The sequence below is a fragment of the Mastigoproctus giganteus genome, chromosome 14, assembly GCF_048544385.1.
Source record: "Mastigoproctus giganteus isolate SK-2022 chromosome 14, ASM4854438v1, whole genome shotgun sequence".
NCBI classification, from domain to species: Eukaryota; Metazoa; Arthropoda; class Arachnida; order Uropygi; family Thelyphonidae; genus Mastigoproctus; species Mastigoproctus giganteus.
In genome coordinates this window covers 3,310,251-3,336,176 of record NC_143588.1, presented here as the reverse complement: position 1 = coordinate 3,336,176, position 25,926 = coordinate 3,310,251, and the positions used below count along the sequence as shown (strand labels likewise).

The 25,926-nt window shown below is 39.7% G+C and overlaps 1 protein-coding gene across 2 annotated transcripts in view; it reads right to left on the bottom strand.

The window, feature by feature from the left end:
- LOC150074953 (CUGBP Elav-like family member 1) overlaps positions 1 to 25,926 on the bottom strand; it is an 824,767-nt gene that overhangs the window by 662,104 nt on the left and 136,737 nt on the right. For both annotated transcript variants that reach the window (XM_090388957.1, XM_090388958.1), the window contains exon 3: positions 10,110 to 10,192. In XM_090388957.1, coding sequence (XP_090245083.1) covers positions 10,110 to 10,192 — 83 coding nt within the window. The remainder of the gene's footprint in view (positions 1 to 10,109; positions 10,193 to 25,926) is intronic.

Sequence of the window (25,926 nt, the reverse complement as noted above, 5' to 3'; positions counted from 1 at the left end):
TCAACTGGGTAACACAGGATGCACAGTGAATCCACAATTCCTTTTGGATCTGAAAATGAATATATCCCCAGGGGCTCACATCTGGTGAGTATGGGCTTGGCACATCCAGGGTCCGGAGCCAGATATCATCATTCTTTTCTTTCTTGGTGATTATTCCCTTCTACTTCTGACACTCTCTCTCTCTCGCTCAGAAATTTTTTTTTTTTTGGTTGGTGCAGCAAAAGCCTCAGGTTTATTGATAATTATACTAATAATAATATCATGATTTGGTAAGTGTACATAAAGGCTGTATGTTAAAGAATGAGAGACTAGATGTGGTAGGATATCTTTTTCATATCCCCCAAACTTTGTTTTAAGCCTTTTTTTTCTGCTGTGTATTGAACCAAGGGTTTTGGAAGTGGCAAAAACCAAGTAGGTGTTTTTGGGATTGCAGTTTCAGCTGCAAGGACAATATTTTCTGAAATGTACGTGTTAAAGTTTGAGAAATGATATATCCTCTCCATTCTGACTGAGGATAAGGAGGGAAGTTGGTGGTGATAATGAAATAGATTGGTGAGTTGGTTGGTGTGAGTTTTAATGGCACATCAGCAACTACGGCTACAATGCACCAAAACCAAGTCACATAACAGATAACCGTTCATATTTCAGTGACCTGATTAATTAGGTCACTATGTCAAATTGAGTAAAAATATAAATATGCAAAAAAGGTATAAAATTACATTTAAATATAAGAAAAAAGGTTTATTAATTTTAAAAATCAAAAAACAGCTGACACATTGTCTACAGTTAAAATCTGACAGTGTATATGGCTCAGTCAGACGGTTGAAAGTGGTAAAATGATAATTTTTTAAAATTGGTAGTCAGATAGCATATGATTCGCAGATAAAACGGTGTCACATTACTCTCACATAGAAGGGTCATCAGCCCTCAGCAGAAAGGAGTGTCTGATGACTGTGTCCTATGCAGAGCCGAGCAAGAACAACTTTCTCTTTACAATCCCTGTGCAGACTACACTGCCAACGATGAATCACAGGCTTAATCTGATATACTTTGTTTGTAACCTGGTGATGCCACGAATCTTGCCACTGAGAATGTAACTTTCTACGGATTACTTGCATGCAGTCTGTACAGAGGATTGACAGGTCAAGATTATTCGTCAGGGCAGCCAAATCAGCTGCCCTGACAAATAATCTTCAACTAAATTTTTTCTTCTAATCCTGATGTGGCTGGGGATCCAGCAGAAGCAGATATCAAATACACCTTCACAGAGTATATATCATCTGCTGAATTCGGGACAGAGTTTGATGATTAGTGTGTGTCACTGCTCGTAAAGCCTGTAGTGTACTCAAAGAATTGGTATATATAATACACCACTCGTATCTGAGATTTCTTATGTGATCTATAGCATACGACTTTGCAGTGCATATGCTGCATTCAAGGGGAACTGCTCAGATAGAGTATTATCTGGAAAAACAGCAGTAGATCCCACACGATTCTGAATTCAAGAGATTTGTGTAAACTGACAAGAAGTCACAATGTTTTGCACAGTGTTGTGAATAGAGCTGAAGTTAGACAGGCAACAGTGTATTAGACTTCACCGCATTCTTGAGTGAGAAGTCACATGTTGGTATTTCAGCATGCCTGAAACCATTGGCCGTGGCCCAGGAGTTTAGACAGTCAATGGCTTGTTGCAGTTGTCTCTCAATAACCCTCATATTGCATCACTGAGAAAATATGCTGAAGTCATCAACATTGAGCGTATTGAGCCATATGGGTGGAAGAGGCTGTTTTGGTGATCAAGCAACCATGATGTTAAGCTCGGTGAGTACCTGTTAAACATGATTCCATTAATCCTATCTTATCTATACTTCTTTAATATCACTACAAAGAGTTAAGGCACTTCTGCTCGGCATGAATGCCAACAGTTGAATGATATTTCTGGTTGGAACAAATTTCTCCTTCCTATGCATGAATATTTGTTTCACAGCTGTCACTCCTTGTGGTTTTAATTCAGAACAGATTTTCTCTTCAAACACTTCTGTGAGATCCCATTCAGCGATGACTTCAGTATCATGGGGAGGGGTAACATTCCTCCATAGATGTAGCTCAGAGGTGCTGTTCTGAATGTTTATCACTTCTGGTCTGTACAAGTATATCACCTGAATAAAGCCTTTTGACAGATTTAGGAGAGCCTGCCAACCCTTCTGGATAAAGAAGGATGACATTTTTCCTAAGGACTTCTCACTAGTGGAGTGAATTATCAGGTAACAAGGCGTTGGACCTGATATATCTTCAGTTTCCTGTCTTTTAGCAAAAGTGACATCTGGGTCAATGGTGAAATTTTCAGATAGGGACAGGGTTGGAACCCCCAGAAGAAATAACTTTATCAGAATTTATGAATTGTATTTTTTTGTTCAGTGCCCGGGCTCCACACCCACCACAGAGACCAAAATGGGATGCGCACTACCTGGCAAGCAATAAATGTGCTCAGGAGCGGGATGCCAGGGCTACCCAGATGCTATACTTGCACCGCTGCCAGACTGAATCCTGTCCCTCGGAACATGAGCATAGGGGCATGGCATTGACGTGGTTGACCCTTGCAGGCAAACCTACTAGCCAATCGATCCTGGCCGAGCCATCCAGGATCACCCGTCTTGTAGAAGCAGGGGCTAAAGTAGTGTGTTGGAGCTGGGCCCCCTCAGCCACCAGGATCCCCCCTTTCAGAATTTTCATGGGTCGCAGCACACAGCAAACACGCCACATTCCTATGATGTTAGTCTGGAACCTAGGCTAATCAGGAAGCCCAGCAGTATCACACATATAAATGCCCACGTCAAGGGGAACATGTACAGGGACAACTATACTTTTCTGTTTTCTTTTGATGGTTACTTTTTATTAACATTTAAATTTAAATTGACATTTATCTATTAGTGTTACATTTACATGCAAAAACTGTAAGCTTGTTATGTATGTAAGCCTTTGAATTGTTGTAATCCAGTGTTTTAGTTATGTTAATTTTAATGTAAGCCCCTCAGGCTATGTGCCATCAGAGTGGGTCACTTTTCCTTGTCAGTGTAATTTCTTTGATGAGTCAGTAATAAACCGATATTTATTTACTTATTTTGCCACTGAAGATCTTTAATTGTTTTTCAAATCAATTGAGTATCAGCATCTTTGGTAACAGTGCAGGCAAACTTAATTCATGAAATATTTCTTGAGTATCTACTTATGTGATATGCTTTGCTCTAAATCTCAACTATAAGTTGATAAAGCTATTGACTGTAAAATGTTTATAGAACAGGTTCCATACTTTATACATATTTTTTTAACTTCTTTTTTTTTTGCATTTATGCACTCTGTGAAAATGCTTTAATTTTTCTAGATGTGATTACAGTATATCAACATTGACTGCAGATAGCATCTGTTGAGCTGTATTTAGTTACATCATGAGAGTGTTGAGTATCAATCAATGAGTTTGATATCAAATAGAATATGAGTGACATTTGTTCAGGTCTGCTTTCAAAAATTTCCATTTTGTTCAACTTTCTATTTCTGATGTAGTTGTTGTCAGGATTAGACACACTACTGGGTAATGGTCATTGCTGTATAGATCATCCAACACTGACAAATCGTAAATAATACTAAAAAAACATATGGAAGAATTGATAGCTGAAGCTGATCTCGAAGGAATGTATGTATGGGAGCTAGTATTAAGCAAAGCAAGGTTAGGCATTTCAAGTAATGATTCAAATAACTGCACTTGCATGTTCATTTAATGTCATCCCCAAAGTGGGTGGTGACCACTGCAATCACCCAGCAGGCAAAATGGAGTTGGTATCTGCATAAAACAAGGTAGCTAATACTAATAACTAATACTTACTGAAGCACCATCCTCCCCTTGAAGTATTCTTCAAACAGCCTCAATTACATGCACAGGCAACCTGTTCCAGTAATCAATGACAAACTGGCTAAAAGAAAATATCCACACTTCTAGTCTAAATCCCTTTCCCTGTAATTTCAATTTACAGCCCCTAGTTCCGAAATTCTTTATAACAATCGAACAAGTTAGTGCACAGAATCATTGAAGTAGGTGAAATGGAATTGTTTTTGTTATATCCCATATTGTGAATGCCTTCACAAGTTGCCCTAATATTGCACTACCTCGAATAAGCACCGTGCTTATTCGAGGTAGTGCAGTATCCTGTACTTTAAGCGTTGTGATGTCATCTGTTTCATAAGTAATGATGTTGTTGTTGTCATTGGGTTTAATGACACAATGACATGCCCACTAGAGGAACTAACCAGTTTGACCTTATGTTCTCATCCACACAATGCACATTGTGTGACCAGCCTGAAACATCCTTTAACTCTGATCATGACCCTCTTGTTTTGCAAATTTTACTGCCCATGCAAAGAGACTGTTCTTAAGTCATGTGAATCTGTTTATAAGAGGAAAAAAACATCCACAATCATCAGCCCAAATTTTCTAAATACTGAAAAATGCCTTTTGGCTGCTACACTCATTCCTTGGCAAGTCCTCGAAGGGTGTGAGATGACACTTGCAACAGCCATTCTTATGAACTGGATTAATACTGTTGCAAACTTTTCTGCCTCCAAGAAGGTTAAAATCACTCCCCACTCAAAGGTGTGTGGAACAAGGCCCTCAATGCAGCTTTTCAACTGGAACAACAACTGCTCAAAATTTGGAAGGAGACAAATGATGTTGGTGATCGAATTTCATACTCAAAAGCATGGGCCATTTCAACAGACAAAAATCATCAGTGATTGCTAATTTCTTCAATGCTCAGCTTCATATGGTGGAAATTCCCTATCGTCATGTGCCTTAGCAACCAAATTCTAGTTGATCCTGACCAATGGATGGACCACATTATGAGATTTCACCCATCAAGTGTGCTGTCCCCAAAACTTGACATGCCAGATCATGTCTTATCTGGATATCCTTAGCAGCTATAATTTCACTTCACCTCAACTTATAAAAGCCATCAACTCAATGGCTCTCACTGCTGTTGCTGGAGCTGATAATGTTTCCCAATTCATTGTGAAGTGCCTCAGCCCTTTTATTATCTAACCACTGATTTTTGTTATATGTTATCTTGTTTGTTATGTTTGTTATCTACAATGACATCCTGAAGACCGGCTCCTTTCCAGTTGAGTAAAACAGCTATACCATCAGGCCTATACCCAAAATCTGCAACCCATCACTAATTAAACATTACCGGCCAATCTCTAAAGCCTCAACACTTTTGAAGTTATTGGAAAACGTGCTGCTACCAGTTCTCACCTAACAAATACTCGCATATAAGCCACTCCACATTCACTACGCTCTCGCACAGCGATCGACAACTATAAACCTCCTCACCACCACAAATGCCATACTAGCAGTGTTCGAGAGTAATCATGAACTTGCCATAACTTATATACATACTGATGCTGCGTTTGATGCTGTGAATGTCTCTTCTCTTTTGTGGCTTTTACAATCATACTATAACATCAAGGGAGACATTCTGTGCTATCTATTTGCTCTCCTTTAGCAAGAGATTGTTGCAACTTGACACTGGAGGAAGAGGCTATTGGAGGACCATTACTGCTGGAGTACCACAGGGGTGGGTATCCTCTCTGGATATCCACCCCTGTTCACAGCAATTATTGCCCCACTGGTGCGGAATGACCAAAAAATCATCTATGAAGATGACCTTAAGATTCTTACCCCAAACAAATTTCCATCTGTTGTTGTGGGTGTGGGTAATTTGAATAAATTAGAACTAAACAAATTATTGTAGGGGATGGACAGGTAATGTGAGTGTAGAAGGTGATTTTTTTTTTTTTTTTTTTTTTTGGCAAGCTTATAAAGCTGATGCTTTATAAGCTTGCTCTCTTGCATCATATTTCACTACTATTAATAATAATCTCACACCACACAGATTTTTTCCTATCAGACATAACTTCTGATTCAGCAAAAGCTCTTTTCACACTCAGGCTGCTTTTGATAAGAATCATTATCCTACTATCCCTCCTATCCTCCCTATCTTTCCTAAATACATTATACATACCATAGTGGAACTCGTCATCACCAATTTCTGGGTGGCACCACACCTCTGCTAGTCCTGTTATGTCAGCATTAGTTGTCTTAACCAAGGGTTCAAATTCACCCATTTTATTAATAATACTCCTGACAATACATCTGACCAAATCATAGCACACGATTTGGTGAATATACAGGGTGTCCCAAAAAGGTGTAACCAATTTTAAATGTTTGTAACAAATGTAATTTTAATGATAGAAACACAAAACCTGTGCTAAATGTGAGAAAAACAGTTGAAGTTTTTACTGACATTCAACATGTGAACCACTTGTCACATGAACAATATCTAATCGGTAATAAAGTTCATCCCATGTTTTTTCAAGGATGTCACGCTTAATCATGGTAATTGCATTTGTAATCCTGCACTTTAAGTCTGCGATGTCTGCAACAGGGGTCTTGTAGACTGTGTCTTTGATGAATCCCTATAAGAAGAAATCACAAGGGGATAAATCTGGTGAACGTGTTGGCCACACAATGGGACCATCACGCCCAATCCAACGGCCAGGAAACTTGTCATCAAGAGACCTCCTCACACTCAAAGCCCAATGTGGCGGCACTCCATCCTGTTGGAAAATAACCCCATTTGGCAGTTCATCCAATTGAGGATACACATAAAGCTCAAGCATTTCCTGGTAATTATCCGCTCTCACAGTCGCTTCTTGAAAGAAAAAGGGTCCAATAACACAATCAACCATGATGCCACACCACACATTCACCTCTGGGCTATCTCGCTGATATTCGTGCACGCAGTGTGGGTTTTCAGTCCCCCCAAATTCTGACATTTTGCTTATTCACCTTTCCCAAAACAGGAAATGTGCACTTGTCTGTGAAACAAATCCGTGTCATTAAACATTCATCTTGTTCCATTTTCTTCAACATGTTTGTATTGCTCATTTAAAATTGGTTACACCTTTTTGTTCGTGTGTGACAAGTGGTGCATATGTTGAATTTCAGAAAAAACTTCAACTGTTTTTCTCACATTTAGTGCATGTTTTGTGTTTCTATCATTAAAATTACATTTGTTACAAACATTTAAAATGGATTACACCTTTTTGGAACACCCTGTATACATAGATACAAGAGTGAATATGATAATGAGAACAATGTACGTCACAGCAACCTCTAGCAAGTATGAAAAGATATATATTTGGAGAGAATTCTAAATTCTACTAAAATGATAATTCTACTAAGTTGTGTTTTTTGAATCTGTCTCATCTGCAGAGATTACTATTTTTTATTGAAGGAGATACATCGGTAGTCAAGTTGGTTTCTGGCAAACAACCTATACCTGTAAGATTACAATAGGTGATCAGTTCATAAAAATTTTCCTTCTCTACAATTCCACTGCAGGATATGATTCATTATTTTGATTTTCAGGTGAAGAATGGGTGTAAAAGTGATTAACATAAACTGTTTACTTATGTCCATCACATTTACATTTATCTTTTGTAGAAAAGATAGGGCAGCCTGTATCTATGTCATCTTCATATATCTCAAACAGCTCTTCTTCAGTGGCTGTATTAAAAAGGAAAACGTTTCTATTTTCTTTTGCTGGGTTTCTTTTGCTTTAACAGAATTCAATTTTTTTTCTTTCTTAACTTTTTGATCTCCTGGAAGAGCATTGGATTGGTTTGGCTATTACTAACATGATGTGACCCATCCACTGAAAAGAGGCAGATGCTGGTGGGAATTTGTTAATAGTGTTCTTGCCCACTCTGAAAATGATATTTTTGAAAGAAGAGTTAGCTCTCTATGTGTACTGCTGTCATTTCATGTTTGAAATCTACAAAACTACATTTTGGAGTGTCAAGGAGGAGTGGTTTTCTTGCCTTGTGATACATAATTTTAAATTCAATCTAGTAATTTTGAATTTTCTTACCTACTTTCCATAACTTTGGAGGGATGCTGGATGAAGGCCTTTACACTTTGTGCAAAGTGTGAGTGAGCAGTATATAGTTCATTTGTGTATGGTCCTTAGAAATACACAAGTGGACCATAAAACAAACACAGAACAAACTAGTCTCTCTGATATGCTTGTGAGTGGCAAATTTTTTACGCTTATAGCAACTTGTTGGATTTGGGATACAGGGATGAATATAATGTAAGCCAACCTGCTTTTATTGTTGCTGGTAAGGTTTGTCTACCGAAGGTAAGTATAATATTCTGAGTTGGTTATTAGTTCTGTCTTTTTTTTTTGTTATTCTTCTTTTTTGCAAGATCATATATTCAATTAGGTCTCCTAATTGAATGTATTTTGTTCTTACAATTCTTGCACTATTTCTTCCTTCAACACATTGAAATGACTCCCTTTGAAGTATTTGTTCCAGTCTGCTTAGGAAAATAGTAGTAGTGGCACGTGATGCAAGAAAGCAAGTGTAGGAGCTTATGCAGCATCAGCCAAAAAAAAAAAAAATCACACCATTCCCTCCAAATGCCTGTCCAGTTCCTCCTTAAATTTATTTAACCTATCAACTTCCACAACGACAGATGGAAGTTTGTTCCAGCAATTAACCACCCACTGGCTAAAGGCAAATTTCCGCACATCTATTCTACATCTGTCCTTTCTTAATTTGAATTTATGTCCCCGTAGGTTCGTAATCTGAACAAGTGGAAGGATCCCATCAGAATTCAGTGTGCTCAACCCATTCAAGGCCTTATAGACCTCAATCAGATCACCGCGCAGGTGCCTAGTCTCCAGCCACTGCAATTTGCAGAACTTAAGCCTCTCTTTGTTCAGCTTTCAAGCTTCTCTTGAAAGCTGAACAAAATTTCCATTTTGTTCAGCTTTCATTTATAATAATGATTGTTATTTGGTTTTTAGGAGCATTAGCAACTAAGGCCATATTGCTCCGAGATATGCAGTGGTCATTCCCTGACCTTTCTGCATCCTCCGTATTTGGTGGTCACGGGCTTAAAACCGGGTCTAATCAAGAAGTGTGTGCTACACACTGCTGCTCCTGCCCACCTGGCTACGGAGGTGCCATTTATGATATAGTTGTTAGATTCAACAAACTAATGGTCACTGCTGTAGAGGTCATCCAACACTGACCAATCAATGCTTGGAAATAATACTGGAGAACAGATGGAAAAATCAATAGCAGCATTTGATCCTGAAAGAAGGTATGCAGGTGACTTCGGAATGCCATGAAATGGATGAAAATTTAAGCAGATACCACTTTTGTGTGTCACAGTTTCAACAAGAAAGTCTCCTGATTGAAAACCCTTTTTCACCAATGGTGCCTAGAGGCTTCACTGGTTGAAAAGTAGAGATCCATTGACTCCTTTTAGCTCTAAGGGTAGATTTTCTGCACAGATTTCTGGCCTCCAACACAGGGAGTCAGTAGCAGTGTCAGGGGCTCACATCTGGTGAATATGGGCTTGGCAAACCCAGGGTGTCCTGAGCTGGATATCATCATTCTTCTCTTTCTACTCTCTCTCTCTCTCTCTCTCTCTCTCAGGGTAACTCAGGAATTTTTTTTGGCTGGTGCAGCATAAGCCTCAGGCTTCCTTGCACCACATAGCTAATAATAATAAACTAACCAAGCAGTTGGGGCTAGCTGGATTAGTGCTGTTAAAAAAGAAATGGAAAGATGAATTTCCTTTCTGGGCTTGCCTAATTCTTACAGTACAAAACGACTACGACATGCAAAAAGAAATAAGGAAAACTGTATTCAGAATAAAACAAAGAATCTATTAAGTTTACATGCTCTATAAAGATCGCCTCTGAATCCCTTGGTCACTGATAATCACTTGGTATCCAGAGTCTCAAAAATGACACAATTCAATGACTACATAATGAATTTTAAAATGTACATTCAGACACACAAAGTAGATCATCCTGATAAACATGCTGAATAAACACTCAGGATTAGACTATACACATTTTTTTGTGTGCTTGTACAAATGAGTAAAATTCCTGCTTTTTGCCATTTACAACACTCTTACAAAAGAATAATTAAAATTACTAATCAATAGTCATTATTCAATAATATCAATTCTTACTTACTCCTGACAAAGTTTTGATGTTATGAAGAGCATTCTGTGCCTCAAGGGCAGCCTTCCTTGTAAAAAAAGTAACAAAACAGCAACCTATATAAAAATGGGAAGGTAAGAAGGGGTATATATTAAATCATTGGTCAATTACTAAAAATATTAAAAAAGAAAGAGTAAATAAAAATTATCCTATCAGCATAAAAGAGTGCACATATTCAGATCAACTCTACAACAGATACACTGTTTAACCTATTTCATCAATACAATAAATTAAATTTAAATAGCAAGTAAAATCTCAAATCCATAAACACTGGGGCTAACGCTTGCTGAATTTCTGATATCTAATAGTACACGTCTCTGCCGGCAGGGACATCTACAATACTATATGTTGCTGCTGGTAGTAAAATGCACTGTTCACAGACTATTGTAAAAATTACAGTATGATTTTTCTGATATAGAAAAATTAAGATTTTGGTTTGGTATAAGATTTTTCTGCCGCATTAGCAATGATGGCCATTATGTGCCAAGGCAAGGTAAAAATAGAATCTGCTAACTTTGAAAAAGTTATTTGGTTTTTTTTTTAGGAGCATTAGCAACTAAGGCCATATTGCACTAGATATATGTGGTGGTCATTCCTGACCTTTCCGCATCCTCCGTATTTGGTGGTGATGGGCTCGAACCCCGGTCTAATCAAGAAGCGTGTGCTATGCACTGCTGCTCCTTCCCACCTGGCTACGGAGGCGCCTTGAAAAAGTCATCTAGTCAAAAAGTTAAGAATGCATATAGGTATAAAAGGCAGTATATATTATAAAGATGTATGCTTTATTTTATATATACGTATATGAATTAATAAGTTGTAAAAAAGTAAAAACAGCTGACACCATGTCATTGTTGGATAAAATCTGATTGAGTGTATGAGGCTCAGTCAGATGGTTAAAAGCGGTAAAACAAGTATTGTTAAAAATCTAGACAATCAGTTAAAATGTGTCTAATACATAAAACCGTGTCACAAGACTCGTACATAGGAGGGTCATCAGCCCTCAGAAAATACGAATTGTCAGATGACTGTGTCCTGTGCAAGTTCGTGCAAGAACAGCTTCCACTTTACAATTCCTACGCAGACTAGACTGCCACAGTTGAATTACAGGCTTTATCTGATGTAATTTATTGGTAGTCCACCTATGCCATGAATCTTGCCACTGGGTGTGAATAATTTTGTGTATTATTTGCCAGTAGTCTATATAAGGGACTGACAGGTAGACATGTGTATATGTAAAGGACGGCTCCTAGAACGTTTGTTCAACTCCGCCTCGTATTTCTGTGAAGAACAGTATCACTACAAATGGGCCAGATGTGTATGACATAGGTCTGTGTGTATTATATGTGTTGGGCAGCCACTTGGCTACCCAGAAGCATCAGTCACCTGGACAGATGATGCTGGGTACTCGTCCACACCAGGGGAAGGTGGGCCAGTCCATGTAAAGTACGTACTGTCTCAAGAGAGACTCTGACCCACCTGATGTTGACAGAAGGTAGGCCAGGATCCTCTGGGGGCCCATTCCAGAGAGCGGTAAAAAAAAAAAAAAAAAAAAAAAAAAATCACCCATGGTGCTGGATATGGAAACGAAATGAATAAAAATGAAATAATAAATGAAGCAGAAGAAAATAAAATATGTATGATAAAAATAATACAAAAAATAAATAATAAATAAATAAATAATAATAATAATAAATAAAATAAAAATAAGTAAAATGGAAGAAGGTAGTGGTGCTGCTAAAAAATAAAAAATAAAAGAAATAAATTGGTAAACAAAAAACAAAGAAAGAAAATAGTGACGCTGCTTAAAAAAAAAAAAAAAAAAAAAGAAAGCACTTAATTTTGTCTGCAGGCCAAGGAAAAATTTCACTTCTTGAGGATTTGAGTTTATATATTATTAAAGGAGATCTAACCAGTTATGCATCAGCAGGACCATTGTGCTGCATCCTGTTGAGATCTGTCGACACTGAATGCCTTCGAAGAAATATGCCTTGAGCGAAAGCCTGAAGAATCAGATATGGCTCTGAGCTTTGAAGCAGAGACGACTCCTGTCCTGGTTGAAAATTAGTAAGTGCATGAAGAGGAAGTCTGAGATCGTCATACAGGGAGCAATGATACAAGATGTGATCCCAACTTTCTGGTGATCCACACGAACAAAGGTCTGTTTGTGACAAATTGAACCTAAAAAGACTCTGGTTCATCGATCAATGTCCTGTCAACAGTTAGGACGTGAATATGTCCATGCAGAACCACAATCAAACACATTTATCAAGGAGAAATGAAACGTGGTATAAATTTTTTCATTGTTGCACCAATGGGAGCTGTATCCCATCGAGACTGCCAGATGTTAACTGACCTGTTCCACAGTCTCCTTTCTCTTTTAGTATCATCTTGAAGGTTGATGGTTATTCCAAGAAATTCGGTCTCAATCTGGTTTTTCAGTCTGTATAAAAATCCTCTATAAGTAACTTGCAAGTCTAAAGGTAATGTTCCGGCTAGTACTTGCAGAGCATGAGTCGAGACTGTCCTGCATGCCTTAACTATACATAGTAAGATGGTTCTCTGCAAGGAGGCGAGTTTTGCTTTGAAGTGTTTGAGCCGTAGCCTGTGAAACCACAGGCTACGGCTCAGCATACATGACCAGAGGGAGGAAAACTGCATTGTAATAGATCCTTAAAGTTTTTTTGGAGAGAGAGAGCCCTCATTCAACATGGGACACCCTAACAATTGCACAAGTAAATCTACATATTTTAGATGATAAGTTTGTCAAGTGAGAAATAAAATTGAGACTGGAATCAATTACCACTCCTAGAACCTTGTTCTCTTTAACTATGGAGAGATGAATGTTGTTGATCTTGACCAACGGAGGACGAGAGATATCCAACTTTGATCCAAGAATCATCATCTTTATTTTTGACAAGCTGATTTTCAGCTTATTGGTCACAGTCCAATCGTAGAGATCCCGAAGAACAAAATTTGTGGTAGTTTCAAAATCGGCCCTAGAGTTACCAGTTAAGATGGTGAGATTGTCTGCATATGCTATTATTTTAATGTTATCAAAAGATCAGGAGAGCCACTGCTGCAGCACCATGTTAAAGGACCCAATATAGAGCCCTGTAGGCACCCTCTAGATACTAATCTTGATACTTGGCTATGTTTAGCCTTGACTATTATGGTTCTATTGGCAAAGTAATTACAGATTAAAAAGTAAAGGTGGCTGGAGCACCTAGCCGATCGCAGACGCTCCAGGACGCTCTCCTACCAAAGTGAGTCGAAGGTGCCCTCGAAGTTGATGAAAACGGCCAGGGTATATTTATGTACTGAATTTTGAACTGAAGAGAAAGTCCACAAGAGCATTTTTTTTTTTTTTTTTTTTTTTTTTAGGAGCATTAGCAACTAAGGTCATATTGCTCCGGGATATGCGTGGTCATTCCCTGACCTTTCCGCATTCTCCGTATTTGGTGGTCACGGGCTCGAACCCCGGTCCAATCAAGAAGCGTGTGCTACGCAGTGTTGCTCCTTCCCACCTGGCTAAGGAGGCGCCACACGAGCATCCTCGCAGGAAAATCCAGGACAGAAACCATACTGACTCCGTGAAAGCAGATCCTGTTCTACTAGTAGAGTATTCAATCTAATGGCCATTAGTCACTCTAGCAATTTACCCAAATTAGCCAGCGGAGCAACCAGCCTGTACAATCTAGCCACTCCAGAAGGCTTATCCGGCTTTCTGATCAACTTAACTAGAGCGACCTTCCAAATTTCTGGAAAGTTGCTTCCTGAAGGCACCTGTTGAATAAGTTTAGAAGAACATAAGGTTTTAATTTCACGACTCTGATAATAAAAATGTTTTCTACAAGATCTAGTCCTGCGCACTTCTGAACATTAACTTTATGCGAGACAGACTGCAGTTCATCCAACGTAAAAGGTTCGGTGGCTGTTGAGGACACATAAGATTCATTGTCTGATTGGATTTTAGAATGAACAGCTAAGTCTGAGGTAGAATCATCCAACAGAAAAAGAGCATCTAAGATTGCATTTTCAGAATCATGCCAGTAAGTGTTTCCACAGAGTCTGCCACAATTATATGGCTCAATTATGGTTAGAACCAGAGGTCTTTCCTCTTACAATCTGGTATAGAAGACCCCAATGATTAGCATTTCCAGAGGTGTGAACGAAATTCATCCATGTTTCACGCTTTCGAGAGGCAATGGCCTTCACATAGCTTTTCCTCAATGAAGAATACTGCTGGTAAAAACGATTAACGCTGGCTTGGGGCCAGTCTCTATGCCTTTGGTAATACCTACGGACTCGATGAACTTGCCTTCTTAACTGGGATAACTCCTGCGTCCACCATGAACACGTCTTCTGATTAACCCCCTTTTCCTAGAAGTCTTATATGACGCTTTTATTATAGCATTTTGAATATAGTTCACTTGATGAGAAATAGGTGAGGTTTCAAAAGAAGCAAGTTTCTGTTCGTCAAGGTCCAGAAGAATGGAAGAGTCAAAAGCATTCCAGTCAATATTTCTGATGGAAAATCTTATTAATTCTAGCTGTGAGAAAGTGTGTGAAGATGGAACGGCAGAACCAGGGGAGAGCATATAATAGATGACTCTATGGTCACTGGTGCACCAGTCCGTATAAACAGTCCAGTCGGTAAGCCGCAAATCGAAGGTAAGTTTGTCATTTAACCGTAAGTTTGTCATCGTTATATCTATATTAGATTCTCTTGCATAACATGAAAAAGTATGAGGGTGATAAGGGACTGACAGGCAACAATTATTAGAGGGAATTGCTGATTAGGCTGCGGTGTCAGCCAAATCATTTCCCCTAATCCCAATGTGGCTGGGAATCCAGCAGAAGTGGATATCATATTCAAGTTCACGGAGAGAGTGAATCTTCTGCTGCACTTTAGACAAAACTGGGTGAGGATTATATCTCACCGATAATAAAGCCTGTAAGATGCTCAAAGAATCCAAATATAAAAAGAACTGTTGGTGCAGGCATTTACTAATATGATCCAAGGTGAACTCAATAGCATGCAGCTCTGCAGTGAATATGCTGCATTCAGGGAGAAGCTGCTCTGTTATAATGGTGTCTGTAAAGACAGCAGCAGATCCTACATATAATTCCGACTTAGATTCATCTCTGTAAACTGGCACAAAGTCAATGTTTAGCTCTATGTGCTGAATAAAGCTGCAGGTAGCCAGATGGAGTGTCTGACTTTCACCAGTTTTTAAGAGAAAAGGTGCATGCTGGAAAGTGAGCATGTCTTGTCTACCTTGATTTTAAGTTCTTTGAGTAGCTCTTGGAAATGAATACCAAAAGGACGATTGGCAGTCTGACAGGCGTTGTACAAACTTTCCCATTGTGGCTTAAATATGGTTGGCCACGTAGGATGGTCTGGCAGGGATTTCAGTTTTAAAATATATTGAAGAGATAACTGCTTACGTCAAAGTGATAACGGTGGTTCATTTGCTTTAATGTATAGGCTCTGGACAGAAGATGTTCGATATACTCCAGCAACAATATGGATAGCCTGATGATGGATAAGGTCCAGCCATCGAAGTACACTGTCCCTGGCTGAATTGTATACCTGGGACATAATCTAGTCTGGATCATACAAGTGCATGGTAAATACGTAGTAGTGTGCATCGGTCACACCCCAAGATATAGAGGAGAGAGACCGGAGAATATTCAGGCCTCTGGTGCACTTTGTACGAAGTTGACAGATATTATCTATAAAAGTCAGCTTTTGGTTGGTTTTTTTTTTTTTAGGAGCATTAGCAACTAAGGCCATATTGCTCCGAGATATGCGGTGGTCATTCCCTGACCTTTCCGCATCCTCCGTATTTGGTGGTCACGGACTCGAATCCCGGTCTAATCAAGAAGCGTGTGCTACGCACTGCTACTCCTTCCCACCTGGCTACGGAGGCACCTAGGTCAGCTCTTTATCAAATATGAGTCCCAAGAATTTTGTGTCTGACACTACTGGAATAGCATTTTGTCCAAGCTTTAATTCAGGTTCAAGATGAAGATTACGCTTATGACAAAATTGTATGCAAACGATCTTCTGTGGTGAGAACAGGAATCCATTAGCAAGTGCCCAGGAATTAAGACGATTAATGGCTTGTTGCAGTTGTCTTTCAATAACCCTCATGTTGCATGACTGAGAAAATATGCTAAAGTCATCAAAGTAGAGAGTGCTGTTTATGGTTGTTCTGTGATGGAATTTACTTTGAGGGCAAAAAGCGTGGCGCTTAATACTGATCCTTGCAGTACTCCTTCCTCTTGGCAAAATGGATGAGACTGAGGATCCTACACAAACTTGGAAGGACCGGTTGGCTAGAAAGTTTTAATAAAAATGGAGAGATGTTCTCTAAGACCGAGGTCATGCAAATCTTTTAAGATGCCAAATATCCAAGTTGTGTCATAAGCTTTTTCCATGTCAAAGAATACTGACACCAAATGTTTGCATTTTAGGAAAGCATCCCGGATGGATGTTTCCAGTCTAATAAGATGGTCCAGAGTGGACATGTTTCTGTGGGAGCTGCACTGAATATTGAAGAGAAGGTGGTTTGATTCTAAATACCATATTAAATGAAAATTAACCATTCTTTCTAGGATTTTGCACAGACAGCTGGTCAGAGATATAGGATGATAATTAGTAGGGATTTTAGGATCCTTTCCTGGCTTTGAAAAGGCAAGGACAATTGCCAATGCACCAAGCATCCGGAAACTGCTCTTCAGATATAGATTTTGTTATATAAAAGGAGGGTGATCCATAGATGTTGGCGAAAGGTGCTTAATCATTTCATAATGGATGCCATCTGGTCCAACGCTACTTGTTTTAGAAAGCGAGAGAGCTCTTTTTAATTCCTGCATAGTGAATGGTTCATTGTAGGAAAGGCCCTTTAGTGTGAAATTTAGTGGGTGTTTTCCCTTTTATGTTTCAGAACCAGAAACTCTGGGGAAAAGGAAATATCCCAGAGATGTTTGAAAATGTTTCCCCAAGAGCATTGGCTATCGTAGTTGGCTCTGCAATAGTTCATCCATTATAGTCTAGGATGGATTGATGAGGGATGAGATGTATATTTTCTCTTGATTTTCCAGATTTTATCCCAGACCACTTTAGCACTGATAGACTGGGTAATAGATGACGTAAAATGGATCCATGATTCCTTCTGACTCTGACGGCAAGTGAAGCATGCTTTGCCTAGCGTGTTTAAAGGCTATAAGGTTGTCCGTGGTGGGATATTGGGGGAATATCCCCCAAGCTTTGTTTTGCACCTTTTTAGCTGTAGTGCATTGTGAATTCCACTATGGCTTGGAAAAAGGCGGAAACCGGGCAGATGTTTTTGGGATTGCAATTGCAGCTGCATGGATGATATTTTCTGCATCGTTGATAGGCTCTTGACTGACTGCAGTGATTTCAAAATTTGCCTGATGCTGAAATACATTCCAGTCAGCCTGATTAAACTTCCACCGTGGTAACCTAAAAGGATGATGTGGTCTCCCATTGTGTAAGCAGGTTATCACAGGGAAGTGATCACTTCCATATGGGTCTCCTCCATTACCCAAGTGAGAGAAGGGAGAAGAGAAGGGGAGCAGATGGATAGATCAAAAGCAGAAAACCTACGGGTAGGCATGTGGAAGATGTTTGTTCCAACATTTAGAAGGGAGAAGTCATTGCCATTTAGCATATGCTCTATGGCTTATCCCCTTCCATTGATGCTAACACTACGAAAGGGGAAGGCAACTGTATTACAAGATCATCAAGGTCTTTTTGGGAGTTGTCAGTTCCAGGTGGCAAAGAAATAGAACAGACGGTTAATAAAAATCCCACTGAAGGAGAATGGCAACAGCATCTATGCTGGTTGTAAGTAGCAAGGGCTGAAATGAGGTCTGGTTCCAGGATTCCATTCCTAAAAGAATAATTTCACAACACAATCTGAGCAAACACTGACATCAAAAGTTTTGAAACAGTAATCAGACCAAGGAAAAGAAATCTCGCAGGTCATCCCATTTTGCATTCTTGTAATGCCAAACAATACGAGGCTGGGAATAGCCATGAGATCAAGGCTCCATCGGAGAGGAGACAATCACCAAGTTGTGATCTGAGGTGCCTAAAGGACCACTCACTTCGACCATGTACTTAGAAGGGTTGTTTGTGAGAAAAAAGATCAAGCGTGTTGGCTGCATGATTAGGATTGTCCGGTATTCTTGTAGGTAAATAAACAATCTGTGCAAGGTCATTAGTAATTGCAAAAGCCTCAGCATCTCGACCAGCTGGGTCAGTGTGACCAGAAAACGGAAGCCAGCTGGAGTTGTGAGCATTAAAATCACCAAGGAAAATTACCTCACTGTTAGGAAAGTTGGACTGGAGAAAGTCAAGTTGCAAAGAGAGGAAGTCAAAGAGCTCCAAGTGATTAGTGGAGTTGGGAGAACGGTAGAGACAACAGATCAATTTGACACAATGAGGTAGAGAGATTTTAAGCCAGAGAAGATCAAAACGAGGAGATTCCAAATTACCAAGTCTCTGACAGTGAATATCAGAACGAATATATGCACAAGTACCGCCTTTGAGGCGAAAGGAATCATATAGCGAATAATTTGGGCAACTATGATGAGCAGTGGTTGAATCAACCGATATCTGAGATTCTGTCAGAAAAAGTACATGGGGTTTGGCAGACTGCAAGTGGAAATGGACATCGTTGAGATCAGAATTGAGACCATGTATATTTGTGAAATTAACTAGGAAGTGTTTGGGAGGTTTAGATCTTTTCGCAGATAAGCTTACTCTATTAGTTTGACAATTCGTGGTGTATTCAATAGTAAGAAAAAGTTGGGGGTGGCATTCTGTATGAAGTAATGAAATTTTTGGCTATGGCATACACATGGTAAGAATATACCCAGATCTTTGACATAATGTGGCCTCAACAATGTCCCCCGCATACACACTACTCGGACTTCTTCCAGTCACTATCTGGCAGAGTAGAGGTAGCAAGATTATACACTAGCTGATCCAGAATCCTCCTAAAGAGTTACCAATAGGTTCGGTCCAGTGTACTAACTAGCAGCCGGCCTGTGAATACCGTTTTAGAGCTGTACCCTCGAAATGTAAGGAAGATTGGATCTCGCCATGATGTTCATTATAACCTCAAAAGTCATCAGTCATACTGTATGATGGAAGAGATGGGGAAGGGTTGACCGGAACTTAGCTCTGGAGCCTAAACATGGGTGACATATGATGTGACCATTGTCTTATTCACTGTAAAGCCATTGTTCCCAAGTTTTTACCATCTGCTCTGAAAGTTGTTCTGGACGAAGTAGTAAAAGTCGTTAACTTCATCAAATTGCGACCCATCAATTCGCAGCTTTTTTCCATTTTGTGTCAGGAAATGGGATCTGAACTCCTGCTGCATACAGAAGTACAATGGTTGTCACGTGGTAAAGTGTTAATGTGCCTTTTTGAACTTAAGGAGGGGGGGTGCAGACATTTTTAACAGTTGAGGGGCATGAATATGCAGAGTTATTTGCAGATGATGAATGAGTGACTAAGCTGGCATATCTTTCCGATATTTTCGTTCACTTGAATGAGCTGAACCAAAAAATGCAAGGCAAGAAAGAAAATCTTTTTACGAGTATGAATAAGATTCAAGACTTTCAGAATAAAATGGATTTTTGGATACAACACATTACAAGTGGGTCATTTGACATGTTCTCAACTGTATGGCCGGTTACTGCTTGCTGGTAATAAAGTGGCGATGGACTTCTTTAAAGAACATTTAGATAACTTGCAGCAGAATTTTGGAGACAGCATTGAAGATTGACTCATTTGTTGTTGTTGGTATCGGGCTTAACGACACAAGGGCTACTGAGGCCAAATTGTGTCTGCTCATAGTTTATTTACTCAGAATATACTGCTGTAGATGATAAATTAAACACTCCCGTATAGGCCAATACATTTTAAATAGATTATAAGTTCTTCTATGTTTGCATAATTTCCCAGGATACGAGTTAAATCATGTGAGACATTCAGCCTAGAAACTGACCGAAAAGTATTTGACTAGATGGTTGAATATAAGGGACAATCAAATAGAAAATGCCTAACCATAAGTTGTCTGTCACAGGATGAACATTGGGGTGGGTCTTCTCCAAGTAGCGGGAACAGATAGGTATAATGAGTGTGTCCAATTCTGAGTCTTGCCAGTACCACTTCCTCTCGTCTGTTTCGTCGAAAGCCTGAGAACCACAGCTTTGGTTCCTGTTTTATCTGGTAAAGTTTCCTGTTAATATTCCTTTTCCAGATCTGTGACCAGTTGTAATTTGCTTTGCAAATAACAGGCTTATAATGAGTGTAAGGAATATGAGAATGTTGTGAGACAGCGGGTTAGTATTAGTAAAGGGACATGATGCAAGAAAGCAAGCGTATATAGCATCAGGCAAAAAAAAAAAAAAAAAAACAAGACTTCTAATTTCACCCATCCATTCGCTCCAAATGTTTGTCTAGTTCTATTTAAGCTATCAACTTCTACAACGATAGATAGACGTTTGTTCCAGCAATCAACCACATGCTGGCTAAAGGCAAACTTCTGAACATCTATCCAACAACTATCCTTCCTCGATTTGAATTTATGCCCTCTCAGGCAATTATTCTGAGCAAGAGGAAGAATCCCATCAGCATTGTTTATTTGTTTGTTTATGTTTGTTTATGGGCTTTACGGTGCAAAGCCAGCAAGGCCATAATGTTCTGCCTTGAATCTATTTAAGCTATCAACTTCTACAACGATAGATAGAAGTTTGTTCCAGCAATCAACCACATGCTGGCTAAAGGCAAACTTCTGAACATCTATCCAACAACTGTCCTTCCTCGATTTGAATTTATGCCCTCTCAGGCAATTATTCTGAGCAAGAGGAAGAATCCCATCAGCATTGTTTATTTGTTTGTTTATGGGCTTTACGGTGCAAGGCATGCAAGGCCATAATGTGCCTAACTATGGTGATTTTAAATACACAGCTTATTTATATAAATGTTGTTGAAGTTCACACTGCATTACACAGTTGCATCCATTTAAGGAATGAAAAAATTTTGGCCACGTGTGGGATATCTACCAGCCATCAGCATTGAGCATGCTCAAACCATTCAAGGCTTTATACACCTCAATCAGATCACCTCACAGGTGTCTTGTCTCCAGACACTGTAATTTGCAAAACTTAACCCTTTCTTCATAAGAGAAACCCATTGTTCCATTCACTAATCTTGTTGCCCTTCTCTGCACTCGCTCCAGCAATTCTACATCATTCCTAAAATGAGGCCTCCAGACCTGCATAAAGTATTCAAAGTGTAGCCTGACTGTTGCCTTATACAAGGGGATAATCACATCCTTTTCCCTGCTAGAAATATTCCTGTATATTATTAACAAGATACTATAAGCTACTCTTGCAGACTGTCTACACTGCTCAGAAAACTTCATATCTGCCTGCACAATTACCCCCAGGTCCTTTTCATTCTCTACCACTGTCAGTGCAGTACAAACAGAGTTGATACATTACTCTGGGATTACTGCTTCCCATAAGCAGTACTTTACATTTGTCAATGTTATACTTCAGTTGCCACCTCTCAGCTCATCTGCTCAACTTTTCTAGATCTCATTGCAGCTTGTTGTTGTTTTTATGGGAGTTTAAAGGTGCATAAGCTACTATGGCTATAATGCGCTTCCCATTGCAGCATGCAGCAGTGTACTGTCATTAGTATCAGTAACAACCCTGCCAACCTTCCTATCGTCTGCAAACTTGGACATTGAGCCTGATATACCATCATCAATATTAGCATTAGCATTAGTAGAGGCATATGATGCAAGAAAGCAAGCTTATTCAGCATCAGCCAAAAAAAAAAAAAAAAAACCCACTTCCATTTCAGCCCTCCGTTCGTTCGAAATACCTGTCCAGCTGAGCCTTAAATTTATTTAGGCTATCAACTTCCACAACAAGGGACAGAAGTCTGTTCCACAAACCAACTACCCGCTGGCTAAAGGCAAATTTCCGAACATCTATCCGACATCCGTCCTTCCTCAATTTGAATTTATGCCCTCTCTGGTGATTATTCTGAGCAAGAGGAAAAATCCCCTCGGCATTGAGCATGCTCAAGCCATTCAAAGCCTTATACACCTCTATCAGATCACCTCGCCGATGCCTAGTCTCCAGACTGTGTAATTTGCAAAACTTAAGCCTTTCTTCGTAAGAGCAACCCTTTGTTCCATTCACTAATCTTGCCCTTCTCTGTACTCGTTCCAGCAGCTCTACATCCTTCTTGAAATGAGGCCTCTAGACCTGTATACAGTACTCAAGGTGTGGCCTGACCAATGCCTTATACAAGGGAATAATCACATCCCTATCCCTGCTAGAAAAATTTCCTGTATATCATTGACAAGACACCATGAGCTACTCTTGCAGCTCGTCTGCACTGCTCAAAGAACTTCATATCTGCCTGCACAATTACCCCCAGGTCCTTTTCATTCTCTACCACTGTCAGCGTAGTACCACAGAGTTGATACGTTGATCTGGGGTTACTGTTACCCATATGTAGTACTTTAAATTTGTCAATGTTAAACTTTATTTGTCACCTCTCAGCCCGTCTGCTCAACCTTTCCAGATCCTGTTGCAGCAGCATAGCATCAGTAGTGTCCTTAACAACCCTGCCAACCTTCATATCGTCTGCAAACTTGGACATTAAGCCTGATATACCATCATCAATATCATTTATAAATACAGAAAACAACAATGGACCCAACACTGAACCCTGAGGAACTCCACTAATAACATTAGTCCATGTTGAGCAGTGTCCATTGATTACCACTCTCTGTCTTCTGCCACTCAACCATCCCTTTATCCATAGCAGCAATTTGCCTCCAATGCCACACTGCTCCAATTTGTGCAGCAGTCTTCCATGTGCAACAGTATCAAAAGCCTTTCTAAGATGAGTCTGCTGACGAGGCTACTAGTGACGGTCGTGTTCAAAGCCGCTAAGTGGATTTTTCTTATTTATTGATTTGAAATTATTGTTTTTCTAAAACTTTTGATTTAAATTTAGTAGTATAACATTATTTTGTGTTTTTTTGATTAATTTGGTGTATTTATTCTTTACTCGGCCTTGTAAAAGTATCGGTAAGGGTTTCCACGTGTTCGTAACTACCGTTACCGTTAGTAACTTTCCCGCCATTCTGATACCGTACTAGATATACCGTAGGTTATATACCGTACTAGATAGCGTTAGTTGAACTTCGTTAGCAGTTAAATTGTACGTTTAAATAAATACATATAACGACTTAGATTACAAACGTAATATAATTAATAACATAACATAATAAATTAATAGAATCATGACTCAGACCAGAGCAGCAAAGCAAAAGGCTCAAGCTAATGGAAGTGCTGTGGCTCAGAGCAGAACTGAGGGGGGCAGTTGTCCTCTGACTCACAGCCTTATAAAATGCACTGTTTGCTTGATGTTTGCAGAGCAATCGGGTACGGGAAATGATACTGCCAAGGGGGATGTCTTTGTGTGTGCGCGATGCAAGGAGTGTATCGATATCAGGCAACAACTCGGCGTTCTTGTGGGCCTATATGAGAGCTTGAAGGACAGGGTGGATGCCCTCGAAGAAACTAAATTGAGGGGCCCATCAAGCTCTCAGCTGCCCACATCAACGCCAGAGCTTGCACTTGGGCATCGCGTGACACAGAGACAACCCCTAAGGCAGAATGCGCTGGTCCCGAAGGAACTAGTAGTTGTTGGTGACTCTATTGTCAGGGAAACGGGGAACATGCTTTGTAAAAAAGATAGGTGGAACAGGACCAGGGTATGTCTGCCAGGGGCAAAGGTTGATGACGTTGTAGAGCGAATATCATCTTTTAAGGGCACAAAAGGTGATATAGTTGTACACGTTGGCACTAATAATATATTAAGAGTAGGAGACCGGCAGAATTACTTAACAAGTACAGGTCACTGTTGAACAAAAGCCGAGAATTAGGGTTGAATTTGAAAGTGTCTGCAATTCTGCCCAGACACGATAGGAGAGAGTATATGATGAGAGCCTTGTCGATCAATTCGGCCCTGGAAAGATTGTGCAAGGCTCAAGGGGAAGAATTTTTTTCAGCCTGGACTGTACTTGTTAACAGGAGAGATTGCTTCTACAGGGATGGGATACACTTAAATAGAAAGGGTGCAAGAATATTTGCTGATGCTATCGAGGCAGTGTTAGGTGGGTCAGAAAACTGCTAGCTTGGGGAGAGACAAAGACCAATAGATTGACAGTAGCCACTGGCAGAGGTGAAAGAGATTCTTGCACTGCTTCTATTAGAATGAGCAGAAGCCTGAAAAACAAGATGCATGGTATTTCAGAGACTGCTGGGAGCCATTGCGGTAAAAGTAAACACATGGGTTGTGTTAGGGTAGCTAAGAATAGAAACAGGTGCAGGTATACTTGCGTGTACACCAATGCTAGGAGTTTAGTAAATAAATTTGATGAATTTGAGGTATTGCTCAAAACATCGAAGGCAGATATTGTTGGGATATCAGAGACGTGGTGTCACACAGATATAAGGGATGCAGAACTGCAATTTGGGGAGTACAACGTCTACAGAAAGGATAGACAGGATAGGAAGGGAGGAGGGGTTATGTTATTAGTTAAGAAACACATAAAAACCAAGGAAGTGAAGCCAGTCGACATCGCTGGACAGTGCAGTGTGGAGTCAGTTTGGTGTGACGTAAACATTGGGAGATCAAAATTGAGAGTAGGAGTGTGCTATAGGCCTAATCACTCTGATGAGTATAATAAGGAACTGTACAGGGAAATAGAGTGGGCCAGTAAATCAGAGTGTCTTATAATGGGAGATTTTAATTTCCCAGATATTGACTGGAATTTGGGGGCTCGTTACTCACACACTAGCAGGACTTTTGTGGATTTATTGGATGATTGTTTTCTACATCAGCATGTTCGGGAGGCAACTAGAGGGAGTAATACTCTTGATTTGATTATCAGCAGTGATTCTTCATGCATTAAGAATCTGCAGATAAATGAACCACTAGGTGGCAGTGATCACAGTGTGCTGAAGTGGGATTTACTCAAAGAGGTAACTACCATTAGGGGTAAAGGGAAGGGTTATTGCTTCCGTAAAGGCGACTACGATGGACTGAGACAGTATTTAAATTCTATACAGTGGGACCAACTGATGATGTTACCAACAGCAAATTCAAAATGGGAAGCATTCAAAGAACTTATCTTGGAAGCTACTAGGCTTTACATACCAACTAAGAAATATTGTTCAAGGTTTAGGCCAAAATGGATGTCTGATGAACTAATGAGGCATATGGCAGAGAAGAAAAATGCATGGGATACATACAAATTAACACATGACACAGAAGCCTATGATAGATACAAGTTGATATGCAACCAAGTTACAAAGGAGGTTAGGCAGGCGAAGGCAGATTACGAGAAATCCTTGGCAAGGGATGCAAAGAAAAACAGCAAAGAGTTCTTTACTTATGTAAACTCTAGAAGGAAGGGGGTGAATCAGATTGGTCCACTTGATATTGATGGGTCAAGTGTTGATGATCCTGCTCAGGTAGCTAACAAACTAAATGAATATTTTGCATCGACATTCACACATGAGGAGTTATTCAGCGAGGGGAATGCCAGAGGTGTATTCAACTCTAGCAGTAAGCTACAGAATCTTGAAATAACTGGGAGTAAAGTGGAGGAGAAACTGTTGAAGATAAACACAAGAAAGGCACCCG